The sequence below is a fragment of the Scleropages formosus genome, chromosome 15 (genome assembly GCF_900964775.1).
Source record: "Scleropages formosus chromosome 15, fSclFor1.1, whole genome shotgun sequence".
NCBI classification, from domain to species: domain Eukaryota; kingdom Metazoa; phylum Chordata; class Actinopteri; order Osteoglossiformes; family Osteoglossidae; genus Scleropages; species Scleropages formosus.
In genome coordinates, this window is record NC_041820.1 from 12,060,097 (window position 1) to 12,084,631 (window position 24,535).

The 24,535-nt window shown below is 41.0% G+C and overlaps 1 protein-coding gene across 1 annotated transcript in view; it reads left to right on the forward strand.

The window, feature by feature from the left end:
• The window catches only part of crim1 (cysteine rich transmembrane BMP regulator 1 (chordin-like)), an 81,083-nt gene that overhangs the window by 42,418 nt on the left and 14,130 nt on the right, over window positions 1–24,535 (forward strand). The window contains exons 3-8 of the mRNA XM_018732332.2: window positions 2,453–2,695; window positions 3,090–3,210; window positions 4,417–4,538; window positions 17,868–18,050; window positions 18,794–18,991; window positions 24,271–24,399. Of these exons, the coding sequence (XP_018587848.1) occupies window positions 2,453–2,695; window positions 3,090–3,210; window positions 4,417–4,538; window positions 17,868–18,050; window positions 18,794–18,991; window positions 24,271–24,399 (996 nt within the window). The remainder of the gene's footprint in view (window positions 1–2,452; window positions 2,696–3,089; window positions 3,211–4,416; window positions 4,539–17,867; window positions 18,051–18,793; window positions 18,992–24,270; window positions 24,400–24,535) is intronic.

Sequence of the window (24,535 nt, forward strand, 5' to 3'; positions counted from 1 at the left end):
TCCTTTGACGTAACTGGATAACAGGCGATCGCTGTCATTTTGCTGTCCACCTAATGCGACTTTGCATGTAATTACTTTGGGTAAACAAATCTATTAGCTAGATTGTATTATCGCACTCCGTCTAGGGTGAGACCGAGATGAGATCTGATTTCTGGTGCTGTCTTCAATCTGTTACAATGAACTCTTGACACTAGTTCATGCTTACAGTTTTCCCTGGCCATCTTTTTATTGAGTAGCTGTACAAAGTAATTGCATTTTTAATTAGGGACAGTGGAATCCTGAAAGGGAAAGCACATGCACTTGGTAAAATGCAGTCCATGCTCATCTTCTAAGCTTCATTCTCTTCATTCTTAACTATATTCCCATGCTTACGGGTCTTTACACCATTTTGGCATTTGTTGATGCTTCCAATCTGAAATTAGGCACTTTCTCTTACATGTCGTTTGACGTTTTTTCTGACTTCTTTTATTGAATTATTGGAATTAATGTTCAGCCCTCTAAATAACTGCATCTGAACTAACAAAGTCTACATTTAAACTTTAGCCTCTCCATTATATTTGCAAGTTTTAGGTGTTCACTTGTAAATCTGTCGCATTAAAGGAATTTATCTGCCTTACCTATTTGTTTATTTTGGAGTCAGTCATTGTTTACACGGTCAGTTCAAGGTGGAATGATTGTTTACTCTATTTTGTGTTGTGTTACAGCCCTGCTTCTCTGTTATACGCCGAGAGGTAAAAAGGTTGACAGTTTCTCCACGAACCCAACGTGAAACTAACCTGAGATGCCGTAGCCTTTTCAGGAACTCTTCAGAGGTTGCATAATTTAGAAGCTAGTTGGTTGTTTATTCATGGATGCCATCAGTAGAATCACAGGTTTTCTGTAAATTTTCTTCCGCGTCATCACCCAGACAGCCACTACTCCAGTGTTTTGAGCATATTTTAAAAACCAGTCTCAGCCAGATATCTTTCAAAGTTTATCCACTAACAGCAGGAAAATGTCAGTAAAAATATCAGACGAACGTTCCGTGTTTTCTGTCTGCAACAATGATTGGAGTGTACAGTGAAACACCTGAAACTGTACAGCGTCACACTTAGCACTTACTATACGAAACTCTCTTGTTATCTGATGACGCCATGCAAACCCCTGTTTGTTTTTGTTTAATATGTTTATTCTTAAGACCTTTTCTTAATTAAGGCTTACTTTGTTTACAGTGCATACCATTTATTGCTTTGCAATCATTTTTTTCCTCTCTCCAGCTTTTTCAGTGCTGGTATGCAAATAACCTTGTTCAGTGGTACAACAGTAGCACCTTGCTCTGTAGGAAAACAAGGGAAGCTCCACTGACTTTACCACACCATCACATGTATACATCGCATATTATTTTGCCATCATCTCAGCACTTGACACTGGTGTTGGTTTACTCTTACCGCAGAGTAAACTGCGGATGTTGTTAGACGGAGATGTACCTGGCCTTTGCCATGTTGGTACCTGAATGACCAGGCACTTCTGAAAGCCTTAACATTCTTAGTGTCACTGTGTCAATATAACCAACACTTGAAGCTATTTGTTTTACAATATTTCTTGTTTTGGGGAGAATCACCTCTTGAAATTTCACTTTTGGCAGTTCCTTTTCTGTGATTTTTTTTTTTTTTTTTTTGGGGGGTGGTGTTCCTTTTATTGAGATTTTGGGTTTTTTTTTCGCAATTTTTTTCTTTGTTTCCCTCCCACTTTACCAATGTTTACAGAAGTACACTGTTACATTGCATTATCTTTGCTTGTTTATGCTTTGACTTTTTTTCCAGTACTGCAAACTTGGGCTCTGCTCGAAGTGTTGACCTTCAGGTTTGATTTAAGGGAATGTTTCCTTCACAGAGTGTTGAGCTGCATTTCCTGGAAATCAAGACCTCTGTAGCAACAGAAACATTACCTGATAATAAAAATCCCCGATGCTTATTTGTACATCCTTCTGACTGAGAAGTGGAATTGCTAAGAAAGCACTTTCATAAGAAACACCGTTAGCCTTTAAACTCAAGCCCATGCCTTGGACTTTGTCTCAGCTTTTTTCGTCTATATACTGTCGTATATTAATTCCTTTTTCATATAATAATTCTATTTCATGTTGGTTATTTTACTTCACAACCATTTTTATTCCTTTTTTCTCCAGAAAGAAATGAATACAGAAATAGAGTTTCTCTGTTGGGATTTGAGTCAACGCAACTTCACATTTTTCTGTTTTGAGAAGTTCTTACCGTGAGCAAAATGTAATGCGTCGGTTGGTTTCTCATGCAACAGAAAAAGAAGCAGGGAACATGTGCCGAGACCACATACTGCTTAAAGTGGCAACATTTGTCAAAAGTTTGATGTTTGTTAGTCTCACTGCCCTAAGTCCATGTCATGTCTCAATCCACACTGTTCCCCTCCATCACCAATCCCCTAACCCACCCCACTCCAGAGGAGAAGCCGGACTGCTCCTCAGTGCGCTGCGAGGTCCAGTTCTCACCCCGCTGTCCTGAGGACTCCGTGCTGATCGAAGGCTACGCCCCCCCGGGTGAATGTTGCCCGCTGCCCAGCCGCTGCGTTTGCAGTCCAGCCGGCTGCCTGCGCAAAGTGTGCCAGCCGGGTTACCTCAACATCCTGGTGTCCAAGGGTTCGGGGAAGCCCGGCGAGTGTTGCGACCTGTACGAATGCAAGCCAGGTATGTGGAGGCCACGCTACGGTTGCTGGGCTCCGCTCGGGGATGTGGAAGTCGAGGGAATAGGAAGACGTGCACCCCTTTGTTCAGCGCTTTAAAATCTGCGGCTGTGGGGGGCAATGTGGGTTGTTTTCTGTCCGTTTAGTGAAACACTGTGGTGGCTTGTTGCAAAAGTCCTTTGACTTTGGAACTGCGGAACGGTGCATTTCTGCATCCCAGCTACTCCGTTCGCATGTAGCTCAGCTTACAGTCAGGCCTCATGTGCTGTGAAGTCACAACACTGTATAGAAATGGAAGTTTATCAGCCCTAACATTCACTTTTGTTTGTTATACTTTACATTACCCTGTAGCATTTCTAAAATTTTGTTCGATCGAATCGAAATGGCTGTTTCCGCAGTTTTCAGCGTGGACTGTAGAACGGTGGAGTGTCCGCCAGTCCAACAAGTTCAGTGCCCCCCTGACAGCTATGAGACCCAGGTCCGCCTCACCGCAGATGGCTGCTGTACCCTGCCAACCAGGTAAAAACCACTTCTCGTTGTTTTGGACAAGCTCCTAACTTTCACTTTACTCGTTTGTTATTATATATGTTCATTTAGAAAGTGTTCTTTATTCAAACATGGGTAGCTGGCATTGTAACAAAACAAGGCTTTGACTTGAATTCTTGGTACATCTTTTTTTTGTTATCCTTTTCTTTCTTCTGTGCTATTGGATTGCGCTGACAATATATTTTAATAGTCAGTGGTCATAAAGGAGATGGCTGGTACCAAGTGTGATACTCCGTTCTGACTGAAAAGGCATGCATTGGTGTTTTACAAAAGGAAGTTAATATACTGCAGTGTAATGTAGTAAGCTCGTGTTTTATGATTATGAAGAGCGGAAGGCAGAGTCTGCGAGCTGATTATACGTTTCTCTCAAAAATCTTATGGGGATTAGTTATCTTTAAAATAAGAAATATGCCTATGCCTTTTATTTAGGCTCTCAAAAAAGACCATAGGTGAGTTAAGTCCAATTTAACTGGCTCTTGGAGGGGAGGTGAACTCATGTCAATTCAGAAGCTGCAGGAGTCAAGTTTTTCTAGTTATCTTTCAATTAGTCATTGATTGAATCCTGGAAGACCTGGCAAGGTCACCTCCTCTCCCAATAGTTTCTTTAATTAAACAATTCATCTCTAACGGCCTTATTCATTCTTTCAGGAAGCTACATCAATCTCAGTATTTTTATTATTTTTCATACATATATAGAAAATACTAAAGAGAACAAAAATAACTGTTCATTCAAAAATGACATGAAAGGTTTATAAATAGTCTCACAGATATGTAAAATGGTATTGATATATTTTGATATATGATACATTTTTGTTTTCACATCTCTGTAGTGAGCACAGGACAGGTTGAAAAATGAAGGTGTACAATGTCATTCTGAAAACATTTAACACAAGTTCCCTTAGGCAAAGAATTTCAAAAATCAAATTTCAAAAATGTTAAATAATTGCGATAGTTAAAAAAAAGTCTTAACAAGAAGTTAACATTGCTAATGGAATTGAATATCAAGGTAAGAAAAGTATGCAACAAGTAAGTTGATGGAAATCATGAGATTTTAGTGTTAATGATGTGTCGCTGAGTGAGACATGTTCCATGGAGAAAGTCGTATTCTTGTTGAGTTGTGTCCAAATGCAGTACGTGCATGGTTGAACACACCCTCCTGTCCTCCCTCGCCTCCTCCAGATGTGAATGTTTACCTGGCCTGTGTGGCTTCCCCCAGTGCTCCGCAGGAAGCGTTCCCCGTGTCATTTCCCGCGGCGACGGCTCTCCGGGGAGGTGCTGCGACGTCTTTGAGTGCGTCAACGGTAAGTCCCTTTTTTCGTCCTGCTGTTGTCCAGTTTTGGAAATTAACAGTGCAAACCCTGAGGTATTATTATTATTGCGTTTTCCTTAGTGAAGATAGATGTTGCTCAACGATTTCACAGGCAATGGTTTTGACGTTTTGACGCTTGCTGAGGAAGAATGCCATTCTTTGCTATTTTAAATGCATGTTCATTAGAAGCTGCCATATCACAAATGTGACTATGAAGAAGATTTTGTTAAAAAAAAAAAACAGCGCCCCCCCCTCTTAATTTGTTTTATGCCAAAAATGCATGATAACGATTGGCATTAAACAGTTGCAAGTTGGTTAGTTTTCTTCAGAAAAAATGGAGGTAAAACTCTCCCAAATCCGTCTCTCTTGGGGTTTTGATGAACGTTGATCCTGGCGTGGCAGACTACCAAGACCTTTGGAATTATTGATTGCAGTAGGTCAAAAAACACAGAACGCCCAATGGATTTCAGGTAATCTTTGTCTAAAGCGAATAGTGCTTCTGGAAGGAATACAATTCTCATGGTGGAAAATGACTGTCTCAGACAATGAGCTGCAGAATCCCCGCTGAAGGAGGCCTTCCACTGGTGCCGCTTAAGGAGCAGAGGCAGGTGCAGCTCAGACAGTAAATATTTTAAGAAGAGTGGGGAGGCGGTGAAGATTAACAGTTGTGGGGGAAGAGGATATCAGAGATGGGTCGATCGACTTAGGCACTTGGATACCAACAATAGGTGTGATACATTGGATGCATATCTTAAGAGCGCACAAGATGTTTTTTCTTATCAGCAAAAGAACTGGAGATTTACTAAACCATGAACTTCAACCTTTGCACAGAAGCCTGGAGGCAATGGGTTGTGGAATTTAAGGTAAAAAAGGGAAATCTTGCTTTATAGTAAATGAATGAATGATGAAAAGCAGACTTTTTAATTCCAAATTGAAAACATGCTTCTTTTCAGCAGTGTCCATGAGTCTATTTCTACACGTTGAGACGGACTTTAAAAAGTTCCAGAGCTTGTTTCTGGGAGGTCAGAGGGTCAGAGAATACAATTAAAAATATCAGTTTCTTCACATTTCTCCCATGATAAGGACACTATACTTCATAACAATTTATGTGGCTCAGGTTTTGCGTCATAAAACAGTTGAAAGGACACAGGAATTTTTACACCAGTTTAAAGGTGTTGTTTAAAGATAACCTGCTAATGACAGTGGATTGGGGGTTTATGGAATTATTTCTGGGAGCGTGTTGTGATGGAGTGGCAGGGAGACTGGTGTGGCAGAGAATTTCTTAGTAAATATCAGAATTCAGCACAGACGCAAATCCCATATGCTTTGTCATTCCGCAGCAAAGTAGTCCCTTTTTTTCCGCTTTGAGTTTTTGGCTGAGAACTATGTGGAAGCATCAGAGGCCAGTGCAGGAGTCTAAACTGACAAAACATCTGGGTGCTGCGTCCTCTTTGCTCAGCCAGATTTCTTGTAATGGAATTAATATGCAGAAGTAAATGGGAGATTAGGACTCGGGTAGGCCCGCTATCATCAGTCCTCGCATGGCCCAAACATATCAGTAGATGCACGCCAGCTGTTCAGTATGCGTCTGCCGCTTATCTCCATTGTCTGGTGCGATCTTTGTAATTTAACTGGACTACTTCAAGGCTCAGGAGATAAACTAATGAAGTGAAAGAAAAGCAATTAACTTTCGCCAGTAATGTCAAACAGTGATGGCAACAACACGGTTACCGTTTCCCAGGTCACGGAGACAAAGTACACTTACGTTAAAAATATGAACACGTTAATTAAAGTGCCTTTTAAATAAAGGCTGAAATTAAGCTTCATTCATTTCAGGCACAAGCTGTTCTCTTTATTTTGACAGAATCGCTTTTTCTTTTGTTTTTATGTTTGCGTCAACTCTCCAGAGATTCCGAATTGGTGATCAGATTGTGACAGTGGTTAGTTTCTAACTAAATTATCGCAGATTTCTTTACTGAAGGGTTTTAAAAGTGCCTGCATTGTGTGACATAAGACCTTGCTGTCTAATTCATGTGTTTATTATGATGCCCCATTTCATCATTTTACTGGGAGCGCTGCCAAGTCACATTGCCCTTGCTTTAACTCCTCCTTCCTCCACTAAGTATGCATGGCCTGCTACCTCGTTTTACTCTCCTGCATGCCCCCTGCAAAACAGTGCATTTTCTGAGCAGTCGTAGGGACAGTCAACTGCAGTCTGCTTTAGATGTCACTTCCCACGTTTATTTTGGTAGGAGCCTGCGCAAAATACAATTTTGTCTTCATAACTGATGATGTATTATCCTCTCACCGTAACTTTGCAGGATTTGATGTTCAAGAACACCCAGTTCCTCGTAATTCCAACTTTAAAATAATGATTTGAACATTTGAATTCTAAAGGCAGCATATGGAGGACGATGGAAGAGATATCTGGACATTTCCTTAGTTGAGATGGACCTTAGATGGATCTCTGTTATATACATTTAGATTGGATACACTGATTGACAGAAAATAACCACAAAAGCATTCATCGGATGTGAATACTGGGGCAGCGCAGTGGTGCAATGTGTAGCACTGGTGCCTCCCAGGTCCTGTGCTGTTCAGGAGCAGATTTGAATCTAGCTCACTACGTATGGAGTTTGCATGTTCTCTATGACTCTACATTGGTTTCCTCCCACGGTCCAGAGGCATGCAGTTCAGCTGAATTGGCGACTCTAAATTGCCCTCAGTGTGTGAACTGGTGTGTAACTCTGTGATGGTTTTGTGTGGCTACTGTCTAGGGTGTATCCTCTTAGCCAAGTGTGCAAGTGATTCTGGGATGGGCTCCGAACCACTGCGGCCCTCATGAGGAAAGCAGTTAACAGAAGTGAATGAGTGAAGGAGGTGTTAATACTGATAGAGGAAAGAACACTAACACACTATGGAGCATTTATATAATACTTACCTTTACTTACAGTACTTTACTTAAGGTACTTACCTACCAAACAGAATGAGGGTATAACTGTATTCCTGGAATGTGGTAACTGCTATAAAACTTTTAAAACCTTATTAAATAATAATAAAGTTGTCAAGCATTAAGAAAGTTTGAATGGTTATGATTATTAATTCACTCTTGAGTACAGAGTGATTCTAATTTTCTAGTTCTTTGCAATCAGTCTATTGTGTGTAAAACCTTTGTTTTCCTATTGTTGCAGTGATGGTGGTTTTTTTGGTTTTCAGCTGATTAGCAGTCGCAGATACACTGAGCACTGTGATATTAGTTGGTCACCACTTGAAACTCCACTTTAAGACCTCTTATTGGAGTCTTTGTGCCATCTATCTGTTCACTAAAGTTAAAAATATACTTGTTATCTTGCTGGGTTCTGATGAAGGGCTGAAAAGTTGCATATTGGTGAAAGGCCAAGACCTGTAACCTGAATTTCACAAGTCCTATGTGTCGCCCTCCTGTTATACCTTTACATTCATCTTTATTTGTATAGCAGATACTTTTCTGCAAAGTGACATACAATGATTAATTATTATTTAGATGGCACCCGTGGTGGCTAGACACTATAAAGTAAACATCCTACCGTCATTGACACCTGTATGACCACTCATTCGCGCACTAACCCAGAATTACCACTTCATCTGAAACATGCATCTTTGGACTGTTGGAGGAACTCTTGACACAAGGAGAACATGCAAACTCCACACAGATTGCGTGACGATTAAACGTACGTCCGATTACGTAGCCCAGGGGGTGTGAAACACCAGTGCTATTATTGTGCCACTATGTCGCTCTTGAACAAAGAAAGTAGCCCGAATCATCATTGTAAAATCCAGCTGTATTAGTGGGTAACATTTTTTATCATTTTGGACAAAATCATTCAATGAAGTTGTAATAGTAATAACTGATACACACATTCAGCAGTTTATTATAAAAATGTACGTAATTTAGTTTGCCGCTGGTAATATTTACCATGATTGACCCTGTGCGTGTGCTCATTTTTCATCTCATTTGCCCTCGATTGGCATCATCTACATGCTCCACAAAACACACCGTCTGTGTACATAGACTTAAGACTCTTTTTAGTAGACTTCTGAGGAAAAATCTTGTCTGTTCAGTTTGATTCTGTTTTGTTATCTAAATATTTTTTTGAGCGCATTCCCAAAGCAGACTCATTTCATCTGCGTTAAACTTTTTTTATGCTTTCTGTCTTCATGTATTCATTCAAAAGTAAAGAAGCATACAGTATATGTTTTGGCACCTCTGAATGCCAATCAAAAAAGAAAGAAAATTAACAATTTTTTTCCATGTGTATTTTATTTATTTTTTTTGATGAGTGGACCTTTTTTCCTACGGTGATTTTCAAAAGTGGAAGGTTACAGTTCCTTTATTTTTGCAAAGCATGCGTTGTATAAGTAATATTCCAGAGATGCATCTTGTTTTTGTTTGAACTCCACAGCAGCCTTGAAGCTTGGCCCTCTATTTGACCGAAGAGATTTCTATTGAATCTTTGTTTGGCATCAGCCTCTTCAAGAGCAAGGTCACAATTGATTTTTTAAAAACCCAAATAAAAGCCTCTAGTTACTGTTCTCCTGCTGTTTTTGTTGTTGTTGTTATTAGTAATACTATAAAAACAATCATTAATATTATATTAATTCATGTTGCCGCAGTTATTACAGTCCTATATATCGTATGCATTGCACATTTGAAATGTGTACACGTTTATTATATTGAATTTGATATAATGTATTTCCTGGGAGATGTCTGCTAAATGAATAAATGTAAATATAATTATATCATAGAAATTAATTTCTGCTACGTGGGGTTATGTTAACCACAATGTTTTTTGGCCGTGATTTCAGGGTTTGATGGAAATTCTGGAAACAGACAGTCTAAGAGATCCCTTCATCCAACAGCTTCAGATACACAATAATTGTAACAGAATTAACAAATCCTTACATGTCTTTTAAAATTAGGTGTGTTTCTTTTGTGTCCACCTTGCCTTCCTGCGTGAAGGCCCAACCATGTATGTCTCTCAGCGGGGCTTGTGCCAGGGCCTTCCATTCTCCATTTAATTTACCCATCGATTTCACTCCAACCCGCTGTGCGCTTTGTGGGTGTGCTGTTCAAAGAAAGCATGTTGAGACCCTGATACGCTGGTGATAACTCTTTTTTTGGGGGGGATGCTTCCTATAATAGTAAAATATTTTAAATAAATCTTGGAAATAAAGGAAGATTGTCTATGTAGAAACCAAAACAGGAAAATATATCAGCTTTATTGATCAGGTATCTGGGGCTGGTTTTTCAGACACGCATTGGGTCTTTTTTTGGATTGCACTGTCTGTAGGGACTGTTAAATGAGAATGCTTTTCAAGGCTTAATCAGTGTCTGGAAAATCCATCCCTGGTGCTTTCAAACAATATTTACTATGGTGATGCCATTTTTTTAGCAGCTTTGAATGAACTGTCCTCTTAGAGGAAAGTATGAGGCGCGAACAAAATGGATGGACATCTGACCTCTCGGGAATCGGCTTTAAGCAAAGATGACTATCAGCAGTGAGTGATTTTCTTTAAGAAATATTGCCGTGACCTTTTTTTTTTTTATCGCAATAAAAAACACGATAAAAAACATTGTGCCTGTATAGTTTACAGCATTAACTTAAACTTCAAAGGTGCAAATGCCCTTTAAATGAAATTTTCATGTCAGGATGAACATTGAAGTCTCACTTTAACCTGGAGTAAGAGCAGTTCCAGTCTAATGTGACTCGGTTTTACCTATCCAAGTAAGCCTTGCTGTCTAAACGTAACACAATACAGCTGAAGACAAAGGGGTTTTCTAAATGTTGGTTTCTATTTAAATGCTAAGTAAAATGGAATGTATAAATAATTTCAGAGAAATAAGTGGCTAGTGTGGGTGTTGGGCTTTTTACTTAATATGCACAAAACAGGATTAAAGACGGACGTTAAAAAGAGTCTGGATTTTTTCCCTATTATTACAAAAACCTTTTTCTTTTTTGGAGAAAGGACTCCACCGCTCTCAGTGAACCATGGTAATGTACCCGACCTTAAGCAATTAGTGCTGGGATTATCCGACTAAATGGGAGCCTATTGTTCAGGTTCAGACGGAGAGAAGGAATCAGAGAACAATTTTTTGCAGTATAGGACCAGATCATTATGCAATGTGCCAATGTGAAAAGGCCTGGAAGTAGCACAGAAAAAGCTTTCTTCCATTACATGAAGCATTTGGTGGAAAAGGACAGAACATTTCCAAATGGAGCACTAATTGACGGGGCATGACTTCAAACTCCCTGTTCTGGTGTAGGTGTCATGTTCAAGTTAATCTGTCCCCATCAATGAATCAAAAGTGACCCTTTTCGGTAATTCCGCAGGTGTCCCCTTCAATACAAATCACCTTGGACCTGCTTGATATAATCAATGTGTAGTCTGAGACTTTCCCCCAACTTCAATATAATTTAGAAGTTATGATTTAGGTATAAATATCATCAGTTAGAGGGGGTGCGGTGGCGCAGTGGGTTGGACCACAGTCCTACTCTCCGGTGGGTCTGGGGTTCGAGTCCCGCTTGGGGTGCCTTGTGGCGGACTGGCGTCCCGTCCTGGGTGTGTCCCCTTCCCCCTCCGGCCTTACGCCCTGTGTTGCCGGGTAGGCTCCGGTTCCCCGTGACCCTGTGAGGGACAAGCGGTTCTGAAAATGTGTGTGTGTGTGTATCATCAGTTAGCCCTTATCTATAAATATTATTGTTCCACCCGTAGGATTTCTGTGTTTAAAAACAGCAAAGTTCACATGTGGTCTCGTGCAGGTGGAATGTTTGCTTCTGGAACGTGGAATTTTTTACAACATCTTCCAAATTTGGATACCAGCAAGAGACTGCAGATGTACATTGTATGAATGTAATGAAAGCAGTCGTGTTTTTATATCGCGCTCCAAAAATATTGACGACGTAGAGTCGCAGAACCCTTACAACGGCAGATTTTCGCCTTTAATTCTCCCTGTTACTCATCACACATGTGGTAGCATGTGTATGCAAGCCACAGGAAAAAAAAAAAAAAAAAAAAAAAAAAAACTATTTGCTCCCTCAAAAACTATTTGGTGCCAGTGGCTGTGCTGAGTCGGGGCTTGTCTGACAGAGAACACCTGGCTCATTGCGTGTTATCGTTGTATTTTGTCTGCATTTCGAAAGGAGTCAAAATAGAAGGGTTCGCTGCTGGGGAAGAGGGGACCGGTGGGCACGGGCGGGGTCTGTAGTTTCAGTGCACTCAGGGGTTTGTGTGCCAAAAATAGAGATGATGTCATCCATGTGGCATTCGCAGCGGAACAACAGGCATCACCTATGTTGCGGATATTGGCCTTATGGGGGATCTTCTGCTTCCTCGGTGCTTCTGCATCCTGTCACATACCTTCTTTTTGGTTCAGAAGCCGCATACTTCCCAAAGGCGTGCGTTCATCACCCCCCCTCCCCGAATAAGTAAAGCTTTAACTTAGTAAATACTTTGCTTAAAGCAAATTGGGTGGCCACCACCTAAGTTGAAAAGGAAAAAAAAAAGTCTAGCATTAACAAGGTGTCAATCACTGCATTTTGTAAATGCTAATTCAGTGCTGCTTTGTGTCCTTTTTCAGCCATTATTTAGCCTAGTTCTAAAATCGTGTCTACGGCGGTTGTTGTTCTTAACAGTGTAATCCCAGACGTAATTCTAAAACCTTCATCCTTACTCGTTCCAGTTCTGGTGTTAAAGTTAACACAACCTGGAGCCTGTTCCAAGATCGACTGAATAATGAATGGCCCCATTTAGAATTCATTCATTCCCGAGCCTCAGCCTTTCCTGGGCAAAAAGGTTTTAAAGCAATTAAGAACGTGTATATTTCACTCGCCGTCACTGAAGATATTTTTCCCGCCATTTACCTGTGTCCTTCGCTACCTTTAACGTGGCGTACTATCAAGTGAAGATATACTTAGATAATGGTGACCTCATCTTTTTCCCCAGTTAAAATAACAGCTTGCGCACAGACTGCAGGATTTATTACAGGATAAGCTGACAATGAGAAGTATACGTTGTGCGGCACAGAATGCGATACGCTTTGTGTTTAAGAATGGAACGGTGGGATGTCGGAACCGAATGTCTGGTCCTTAATCTAGGCCGCATCAGTAAATACCGATCGGGGTAAACTGACCGTTTGCGAAATGTGAATTATGCGAGTCAGTGAGCATGAGGGCGTCTGCAAAGAAAAACAAAACAAACATACCAAACAAAGCTGAGTCGTTTTTAATGTGGCCTTTGTCCCGTTTTTTTGGGACGCTTCCATAACTAGCACTAAGTTATGTTAAACTGCCAAGGAAGTGAAGCCGAACCGAGTTGCAGCTACGGAGTGTTGAACTGCTGTTCCAGCTTACTCTTAAAATAGCATTGTCTGACACTCTAAATCATTTATGCCTCCTGCTTTTATCCAAAGTGATCTGTTTCTCGAACCGTTCGCGTGCGTTTTATTTACTTGTCTGAATGAAAAGCTCGGTACTAGTAATGCTCTTCGGGAGGGTGTCATCTGTAATTTTTGGTACGCTACGACAGCGAGGATGTGTCACAAATAGGGCTGCGGCAACACAGAAGATGGCAAAAACTGCAACTGCAGCCACGCTGAAGTTCTACGGCCCCCTCCCCCCGGGTGAGGTTTCCCCTCCAGACCCGGCTACAGCGACGGACAGAAACCTTGAACTATTCCGGTCGTTTTTTTTGTCAAAAGCTCTGTCGGATCCCCCCGTCGAGCAAATACCAATTTATGTGGGATCCAAAAACGTAATTCGTGTCAACAGCCTTTCCAAAACGGAGCCCCCCCTTGTCAACATCGACGAAGGTTAGCGTACTTCAAGTGGGAAATAGCGGAGACCGCAGAGAGGATCGCGCTCGGTGCTGCATTGTCAATAAACGCCACCTGAGTATGGAAGCAGTGGTGCCCTGTGGAAACTGTGACACGCCACATGTGTTCCAAACAAAGTGCTTAACACTTGCATTGAAAGGGAAATATGCACAGCATAGGGGTCAACTTTGAGGAAGAGAGAGCAAGGTCTTTCGGAGGAAACTCCGTCAACAGGCAGCAGTGCGTTACACCACGTCCTTCGAGACTTTGCCTTTGTGTTTGGGAAAGATTATGTCCTCATCCATTATGCACAGCATTTCTTTGTATTAAATGCGCTGCCAAGGAACTAGGAGAACCTTCCAGAACTTCAGAAACAAAGTAAATAATCATAGTCATAGTACTCCTCCACTAAAGCAGTCTTGTGTTTTTGCACTTTCAACCATGGTTAACTCAAGATTTAATGTTTTTTTTTTTTGTTTTTTAGTCAGGAAATTTTTACTTGCCAAATATTTAGGCCTACTGTGAATTTCTTATTCCAAACAGAGCTAAGTTTTTTTAGAATACAGTAGGATAGGATAAAACTAGAAATTTACACACCAGCTTAACTTCACACATAAGACATAATACAACAAACATTTACAAATTATACACAGGAAATGTTCAGCTTCTGACAAAAGAATATTATCTATTATTAATATGAAATTTATTTGGGTTAGATTGCCACCAGAAAGGAAAGAGTAGAGGTCTACACACATTTTCCTGAGGGGACGAGTCACCTGTCCCTACCAACCTGTGGTCACCACAAGCATAATGTTTTGATCCTATTTTTTTCCAGAATGTTCTCTGCATACCAGTTCCAGCTGAGACAGTGGCATTTAATTATGCTGTAAAAATACCAAGATTTAAGAGCCAAGTTTTGAACACTGTTTGCTTCTCCTGTTGCTAGTAATGTCTATTTGTGGATTTTTCATTGCCGTAGAGAGACAGACTTCCACTTAATGTGTTCTCATAGACATGGCAATTCAAATGGTGCACAGTCTTCAACAAGTCAGAGAGAAAGTGTCCCTTCTAGTTGTTGGGGGACAGTTAACTGGCTCACCAACCAGTTCCAACAGAATTTCTCCCATAGGTGTAGAAACCCCGACTGTCCCTAATTACCCTCGAGTGTTAGGCGACATTAGGGTCTCTGGTCATGTGGCACAAAATTAGTAATTGCTCCTTCAGGGCTATTTCTATAAGAAGGGTATTCTGTGGACTGCAAAACACTTGAGATTTCTGTGAATAAGTATGCTTAATTTTGCTTAACCCTTAGGAGTAATGTGCCTCTGCAGGTTATGGGAATATGAAGCAATATAATACTGTTGATCTTTAATACAATGCATAATAAATAATGCAAAGGGCAAGGGCAGTTCAGTTTTTTTCCCACCACAGTATTCATGCATAGCGTGTGCTCATGGAAGAAAAAATATTTTGGTGTTTTGTGGCACATTCTTTCTAGTTAGATTCACAGATAACCCACTCACAGTATCCCATCATATACATTTTTTTTTTTGCGACCTTCACGTGCTACAGGCTGCAGTATGGAGCCTTAAAAACAGGACCTCTCTTTTTATGCCATGGACAGTGCAGACTGCAATGCGCCACCAGCCATATGGACAGTCACGCTTGAATATGCGCAAATTCAAAGCATTTTGGTGCAGCATGGCATGCTGGACAGAATGAAGAACCCCTGCCTTCACAGGATTTCATATCAAATGAGTCTTGTCATTCATATACATGTTCCCTTTGCTGCTTTTGTTACTGATGGTATTGCTTAGTATTATTTTTTTTTTCTTCTTTTCGCTATTGTCACAATCATTGCAGCTGTACTTAATGTTAGTTACAGCGATGATGGTAACGATTTGGTTCACAGAGGACATCATCATCTACCAGATTATCTGGCACAAAGATATGAAGATTGCTGCACATCTCCTGAATCCCAGGAAGGTAACCCTAGTTAAGGACAATGTGACATCTGTCATGAAGCACAACACATGAGTTCATGTCACCCTGTGCCTCCAGACTTATGCCAGTATATTGAACCCAGAGGTATTTGGAAGTAGCCAAGGCCTGCATTTTAATACTCCAAAACAGTGCCGGTTGCATCACCATCCTTTTGGCGTCAACGCATCAACAGTGAACCTGGAAACCAGACCAGTCGGTTGTGCCGGTGTCTAGCAGAAGCAAAGAGGCTCCTATCACATGCAATTAGATTTTTGTTGACTGTTTCAGTTGCATTGTTTTCCTTCGTTATTCGTTTTTGAGTCACCTAACATGTCAGGACTGTTAGGTGCCCTGCAATCATCGCTGCTGTCAACACATCCACATCGGGTCCATCATCAAGGTTTCTTTAGTGGAGAGCCCTATAGTCTTTAACTCCTGCACTGCCGTTACATCTTTTCATTAGTTGTCTCAGATCAACCTTATCTGCTGGCCTGGCCAGCATTGTCTCTATGGTTGAGAAGCACAGTGACCATAATGGGGAGATGATTACATAAAATTACAGCTGTTACTGTGGTTTCATTCTTTGCACTGGTCCTTTCATATGCCAACAAAGACACCGTGAGATCTCATTTAATTAGAACTTTAATTTTATGGAGCAAACAAAGATAGAAAAGAAGGGACAAATATGTATTAATAAAATGTTGATTCCCTGTAGATCATTTCATTCCGTTTACATGTATGCTACTGATATGGTCAGACACATTTCATGTTTCCTGGAATTGCCACTTTTTGCCTATAGTAGGTTGTGTAGTAGGTGTAATAATGCTCTCAGTATTACTTTCTTGGTTCAACTGAAATTGAGTTCGGTGATGAAGTAAGATATTTTGTAATTATCAAGTAATTGATGTTTTTGATTATGAATAATGAACAAATGGCTACAGGTTTATGCATTCTGGGTGTTTCTCATTAATGTATTTAACGTCATGCAGTAAAAATCTGAGTTGAAAGATTTAAAATTTAATCAAGTCTGCATGCTTGTAGAGGTCATGTTACAGTGTTACGACCCAAAGTTGTCAAGGGGTGCAACACAAAGTTTTTCTACCAAGTTATGGGTTTTGAAGTGACAGGGCAAAAATTTGCGTGTACAAACAGGAGTGTGTTCTTGTGAGAATAATCAAAGCGTACAAAATAAAGAGCCAACAAGCAGTATGTAATTGGAACAAATGAAGAAAACATATCTAAGTGTATGACAGCAAACAGAAAGCAAAGGAGCAGTATCAAAATCACAAAAGCCAGTTTTGTTATTCCATGAGCGAGCCCCCCCCCCCCCCCCCCCCCCCCAAATGGCCTGCAGGAAACTGCTTTTGAACTTGTAGGAAGTCCCGCCTTCCTGGTTCAACGAATCACATCCATCGCTCCTGGATTAATGTTAATTTACACATGTCACTCCAAATGCAAGTCAGGGGGAGGGGAAAACCAAAGGAGAAAAACTAAATGGACACCCCTGTGGACAAAACACCTTCCTCTTGAACAAACATGTTTGTTACAGTCTCTCAAACCAAATATGGTTTTACCCCCATGATAGAGCATCAGCTAACACATTCTTTGCTCCTTCTTTATGAACTCTAGAACTTTTTTTTTTTTAATGGGTTACAAACTGACATAGAGTTTTTGTGGATAAAATCAGTTGCTGGAGACTGTGTCCCATTCCATATCAGCAGGCCTGTTTTCAAACTCATGTGCTATCAGTTCAAGGGTAATGCCGAATTCTTTGGTTCCCGCACAGCATAACTGCCACTACAGACTGGTAGGCTTGTTTAATCTTTTCCATCGAAACACGGGCCTCGGGGCTGTGAGCAGATACCTGCTTTATAGCCATGAGTAGAAAGCATAAACAGAAATTCTTAACAGGAAAGCTACACGTACAAGACCTTGCTTATCAACCTTATCATTTCCATCAGCGTCTGCGTGCAACACTTTACCATTTCCTTTCCCACCTGATTATTGACATGTTGCCAGTGTCAGTGAAAAGTAGCTTACATTTCATTTGTAAAAATTCAATTGTTTGTTTTTTTTAAAGCAAGCTCCATTTGAAAAAAAAAAAAAGTGTGATGTGAAAATATCAGTTTTTGCAAGCTGCATTTCTAGATGTTGAAATGAACTGTGCAAGCACTGCAATCTGCCGGTACTCTGGTAACACCTGTTGTTGCCACGGCGACCAGGAAAGCCCTCTTTTCTACCGTGGAAAACATTTTATCCTGAATCTCCATGAGACAAAAAATATCGTCGCCAACATATCTTAGTAATGCGTTATTCCATTCCTGCTGGAAAGACGTATGCACATATATGCAAAAAGTTGTTCTTTTCACCATGGAATGACACTTGCCTATGCAGAGAGATAGAATGCTTCCTGTTTAAGCTCCCTGTCAATAAGCTGCCACGGTCAGACCCTTGTACGAAACGCGCTGCGTGTTTCCTCCATTCCAGAGACTAAGCCGCCATGCTCCTTCAATGGGGTGGAGTACCGAGATGGAGACATGTTCCGGATGGACGCCTGCCGCTTCTGCCGCTGCCAGGGCGGAGTGTCCGTCTGCTTCCAGGCACAATGTGGTGTCCTCCACTGCCAGCGCTACTACGTTCCCGAAGGAGAGTGCTGTCCCGTCTGTGAAGGTAGAACGCATCTCCTCCTTGGGCAAGTCAGGAAAACCCTACTGTGCTGCCATGTGCACCCAAGATGTCATGGAAAAGATCTGTAATAATAACCACAACAGCTGTATTGCATACTGTTATAGAATGCTGTGGGTGGAGTACATTTCATATTTGTTCTAGATGGACAGCAAACCACCTGGTAAAACCTGCATCTCACCCTTTCTGAGCTTATAATGGTATAAACTGAGCTGAAAATTTTTCTAGACTCCACCCTCCAGTTTGATACCACAAATAAATATAGCATTAGATAGCACGTTGAGGGGTGCGGTGGCGCAGTGGGTTGGACCCCAGTCCTACTGTCCGGGAGGTCTGGGGTTCGAGTCCCGCTTGGGGTACCTTGTGACGGACTGGTGTCCCGTCCTGGGTGTGTCCCCTCCGCCCTTACACCCTGTGTTGCCGGGTTAGGCTCCGGTTCCCCGCGACCCCGTATTGGACAAGCGGTTCTGAAAATGTGTGTGTGGTACATTGTCTTTAGCTTATTTACAAAAAAAACAGAAAAAAACTGGGCGTCAGGTGGCATAGGGGACAGACTTGTCCACAAGAGGCTGTGAGTAAGTTCTAGGAGGAGCTGTTGTGTCCATGAGTATGGAATTCAGTCTGAATCTGTGATTTAAATTCCTAGCCCTAGAAACAGGTGAAATTTTCACTCTGAAGGTTGCTTTCGATAAACCAAGTGACAGATGCTGTAATTTCGTGCTCCGCAGACACCAGCTACCCGGCTCTGAATTATGCCGGATGCTTTGTCAACGGTCAGATCTTAGCTCACGGCGACCACTGGCGTGAGGACGACTGCACATTCTGCCAGTGTGTGAGCGGGGAGGCACGGTGCGTGGCAGCTGCCTGCGGACACAGCTGTGTTAACCCCGTCACCGTGCCTGGGGAGTGCTGCCCTGTCTGCGAAGGTAAAGACCCCTTTCGCGCTGTTGTCATGTTGGATTTCAATACTGAAGAGATAACCCTTCCTCCCTTCCTTCCGTCAAAGCCATCAAAGACATTGCCTCTGTGATGTACATCATGGGCAAAGAGAGGAAAGCATACTGGCAGGAATATCCAGCCATTCCTCACTCTCTGTGAAACACATTTACGAACAAAATCAATTTCTATCTCTATGTAAAAAAAGACACCTTTTAGATACAGTGAGCATTTAATAAGATGTTATGCTGACAGAGTGATATTCACCCTGAAAGCATTTAAAAAGCTTTAGATTTTTTTAAATCTGTTGTCGTATGGTCCTGTTGGGCGGCACGGTGGTACAGCGAGTAGCGCTGCTGTCTCACGGTGCCTGGGTGGTGCGAGAGAACATGGATTTGATCTCCACTCAGCCTTTGTGGAGTTTGCATGTTCTGCCTGTGTCTGTGGGTTTCTTCTGGGTGCTCTGGTTTCCTCCCACAGTCCAAAGACACGCTGTTCACGTTCACCCATAGTGTGTGAGTGACAGAGAGAGTGAGTGACCCATTGCAAGTAGTGTATCTAGCAGTATAAATCACCTTGGTGAATAAGATGTGTGGGCTCATAACACTACATAGAGTTCCTTGGAAGTCGCTCTGGAGAAAAGCTTCTGCTAAATAAATAAATGTAATAATCTTCGTAGTTAAATATTCATTTCCATTCTTCTTAGAACAGAGTCACAATGAGTTCCCATGTGTTTTCTCTACCTTAACTGCATGCCACTCGAACCATCTTTTTTTTGACATTCTAGATGGCCTTGTGCCTTAAGGTATGTCATTTTCAGGACAACTTTGAAGACGCAGTGCTCACCCTTTCCAAAGGACTGTCCAAGCCACCACAGTCCTCTGTTTCGTAGGGGAGGGATCCATAGGGGCCTTCACTGCATAGCGGGAGATTGCCAGCTCTCTTGGGTAGACACAGAACACAACTTTACCTGTACAGCCTTTCTTCCAGCACTGTATTTTGTCAGAAAACATGGGCTGAAAATTCTACAAAATGAATTGACGTTGCATTCAAAGTGTGGTGTGAGCACTCCCGAATTTACAAGGCTCTTACCACGCTGGCCTTGGTTGCAGCTGCAGTTGCTAGTTGTGGCTTCGGGTCACATACGATGGGGTTGAAGGTAATACGGTTCCGAATGTGAATCATTCATTAGGGCCGCTATTGTATGCGTAATTGGAACCCAGCTGGCGACGTTGTTCATAGCCATCTCTGTTTGATAATAATGCTGGTTTCTGTTTTGGATGGCTTCATAATAAGGACTTGCTGACGGCAGGTGTGCTTTTTGTGATGCCTTTGTTGTCAGCACTTTTTTTCTTTCACATTTACCGGCAAGTTTCTTTTTTATGATGGACACAGGTAATGCATAGTTCTCTTCTTGTAAATGTAACGTGTGTCCTGTTGTATTTCGTTCGGAAACCAGTTAAGCTATTTGAAAAGCACCTTTTATTGAAAGCCATTTCCCATAATTTGTTTCAGATACAAATAAATGAACAGTTTTACCAAGGTTCTAGGCCAGAGCAAAAGCATATCTCAGAATACTTTTTGCAGTTCTCAGTTACAGAAAACTGTGAACTAATTAAAGATGTTAAAAAGAATAATCTTGATTTGGATTGTGTGTAATAAAATATTAACATAATACATACGTTTTGGAAAGATTTGTATATATGAAAGTACTTTTTTTATTTTGAGTGAGAGATCAGATCTGGTTAGTTGTTTGTTATGTAACTGTGTTATGGATAGCACAAACAACAGTAGTTTTATTAAGTAAACAATTTATAGCTCTGATACAAATGCAGTTGTTGCTGGTTTGTAGCACTGAGAAGGTAGGGAACATCTGCAGTTGCTTAAGCACCCTGTTGTCCCATTTGAGAGAAATAGAGGCATGTTTTGATGACATTAGCATCAAAAAAACTGGCATCTGCATATTCCATTTGGGTTTGTGATTACTGGTAGGAGCAGGTGTTTGAGGAGGAAGAGGAGAAGGATCTTCCTCGGTAATCGCAGAATAATGAGACAAACACCATTCGGTCTGTTAGCACTTTTACAGGGGGTGGGAGGTGGTAAGAATATTCATCCCTTGCACTATGATATAAAGGGTGTTAAATAACGTGTATTGCAGAAAAATACATATTTACTCATTATTACTGGTTTTTACTATGTCGCATGCCATCATGAATTATTTATTACATGTTTTTCATAGAAAGTAGTTTGTGGTATAAGTACATTACTGTTGTCAAAACTTCAGCATTGTTGAAATAATAATACGATGTGATAATAACAGGAGAGTTTTGGGTTTCTGAAAACATATTGGTAATGGGTGCCTTGTCATTTTTATGTCAGCTTGTAAGCCGTTAAAAAGTATGCTGACATGCATTGTAGCACTGCACACAAAACCAAAGTGTATCTAGCATCTCAAAGGACATACCTAATGATAGTATTTATAGCTGTTGCAGTGAACAATATATGCCTGTCATTCATGTAAATGTATAATATAAGGCCATTTTTATCATGTACAATATTTGAAGTGTATCAGATGTTTTTATCTACTCGAGACGTCCTTTCGGTGCAATTATGAGCCTTTGCATCTTGCTTTAGGGTCATGAAATGTGTAGCAGCAGATTTGTTGATTATCACGCATGTCGCTATCTGTCTTGAGCCGGGCGATGATTAGGTCAGAGCCCTCGAGTGTCCATCGATTTGGGGACAGCCGAAACGACTCTCCAAAATGCATTAGCCATCCGTGTCTATTCACTCAGGTCTCGGGTTGCTATTGTATGACATCTTTAGCAATTAAATTCCCTCTAGAGAGCCTAATTATAAAGTAATCAATACATACAACATTTGGAAAGTGAAAACGTATATGGCAACCCATGGATATTTTTTTAATCACTTTTATTAGAATGCAAGGAGTTGAATCACAGAGGCTTTGAAGCCATATTGTTGTGCGGCTTTTTCGAAGAGCAACTTGAGACTGGAAGGGCCTTCAGAATGAGGCGGACAAACACATCAAACCTGTTGGTTGTTCTCAGACGGGAGAAGGGCTGCAATCTTATTCTCATTTGCCTTCCTTAACCTAGTGTGTTTGACTTTGGCGAAAGCAGTTCTGCCTAATTTCCAGACTATGTGACCCACGAGGGGGGAAAAAAAGGAGGTTGGGCCTGAAAATCACACCATGCAGACCTTCTACTTATTTGTGCTTTGTCACATTTCTTGCATGAAAAATGTACATTGGATGCTGTTGGTGGTTGAATTTGAAGTATCGCCTCAAAATACTGCCAAGGTTTTTATTCGCTTTAGGCTGTTTTTTCCAGGTGTATAAAACGTTTTGGCGATTAGCATTCACATAAAATTGTTTTCTGTTGTGCTGTTTTAACAGAACTTCCTAATTATGGTGGCGCTAAGCAAATAATTAACGTGATTTTGCCACCACAGCTGGTTTTGTAATCTGTTTTTATTGGGATTTTATTTCTGTGGCCAAAATTATTTTGCACGGAATGTTCTTTTTACACCATTATGAAAAATGATTTGTGTATTTCTTACTACCCATTTGAAGACATGTGAAGTTTGTTGACCTGATCAGGTGTGAGTTAACTTCACAATTCCCATCTTTTCTTTCTCTTTCTTTCTCTCATTGGGTGTTCAGCTTTTTCTTGTGAGTAGGGGTCCTCATATCCTCATATTTAGTTTTCATCCTGTCTCCTTTAAAAATCAAACACTGACATCACAAGGGCAAAAAGCATGTCTGGGCTTTTTCATACGACTTAGCACATATAGAAAATGGCTGTTTTACCACTCACTGGCAAAGATAACATTAAATTAATTTTTCTGTCAATTTATTTTTTATTTTCATTTTAGTCGCTTTCCCAACATGACGGACCAAAGCCTTAACATGAGACCTAGTAACATTATGTGTTGACTTATAACCATTAAAATCAGGAAAGGGATCATAGAAAGACAAAAGCAACGCTTCGGTCGGTTACAAATATCTAGCGTTCCTGTACTGTATCATTGAGCTCTTTGACGTTGGACCGGTTTTGTCCTTCAAGGGGTCTCTGAGGAAATTCAAATTTCAGCCGGGCCACGTTAACACACGTACAAGTTGACGTATTTCAAACCTGCCCGGTGCTCTTGTTGCATCAAAGTGCGGCCTCTCTCGCTCCGATCCCTGTTGAACTTAATTTAGCATCCTTCTAGTCCGTTCTCTGAATTATGCATTTTTATTTCTTAATTATTATTTGTAACCAGGCCTCATTTCCTGAAGGTGACACCCTCTGTGTGGCAGTTGGTTATTCTGCGGGGCACAATGTATGTAATTAAGCAAATGAAGGTTGTCAGATTGGGATGAAAGCCCCTCGAGGTGTGTAATGGTTATTACAACATCCCTCACAGGTACAAGGCATACAAAGCCTGCATTTGACCTGCCCTTCCTATCTATCTTGTTATTGTTATTCCTTCTTTGCTTAGCCGATGCTGTTATCCAAAGCAACTTCGCTTTTTACCAAATTATACAACTGAGTATTTTGCTGAAACAATTCGGGTTTAATGTCTCAATTAAGGATCTCACAGCTGGGGTCCTTCTGGGGCTTGAGTCAGGAGCCTTTGAGTTGCAGGCCCCTATCACTGTGCGCTGGGAGTTGGGTGATTGTGTTCATATATCAACAAACAGGTGACAGCCACATTCTTTGCATGTGCACACTGACAGTAGTACGTTAGTGCAGCAGGGAGAACCAGTGTTTGGGCCCAACGCCCAACACAGCCACACTGATCTGTCTTTGATGAACTCAGTTCAAGACCAGTTTTACTTACAATCTTTCTTCACGGCCACTTCCGGCAAGGTCCTTATGTGGAGTTTGCATGTTCTCCTGGTGCTCTTGATTCATCCCACAGTCCAAAGACATGTCCAACTGAAGGCTATGAAAACAGCATAGGTGGTCACCAAAAGACACCTTCAACTCTTTGTTACTGACCCTACCTACCTACCGTAGCTTAGCGTACAAACCTGACATTCTAATTTTCTTTTCACAAAGGAGTCCGCTATGTAAGCAAAGTAATAATAATGAATTCATTAGATGAGATTGAATTGATTTTTGATTCATCCAGAAATTTCAGAAATATGTTTACATAAGTATATAAGCTTAGATGAAATTGGGTTCTGACAGAATTTCCTTCAAGCGAAGGAAACTGTTGCAATTCCATGACGGTTACCCATCCTCTGTTTATGTTCTCCTAGAGCCCACCTACATCACCATGGCTCCCCCTGCTTGTGACTCCATGAAAAACTGCAGCCTAACAGAGCAGGACTGTATCTACGGCTTCAAACGAGACCAGGACAACTGCCGCATCTGCCAGTGCAAGACACGTGAGAATTTTTTCTATTAAACTTTTCATTACTACGTAAATAACAACAATAATAATTATTATTATTGTTATTATTATTATTATTAATAAAATGGTTGTGTTTATACATTTTATAATATCAAAGCTAACTGCATATT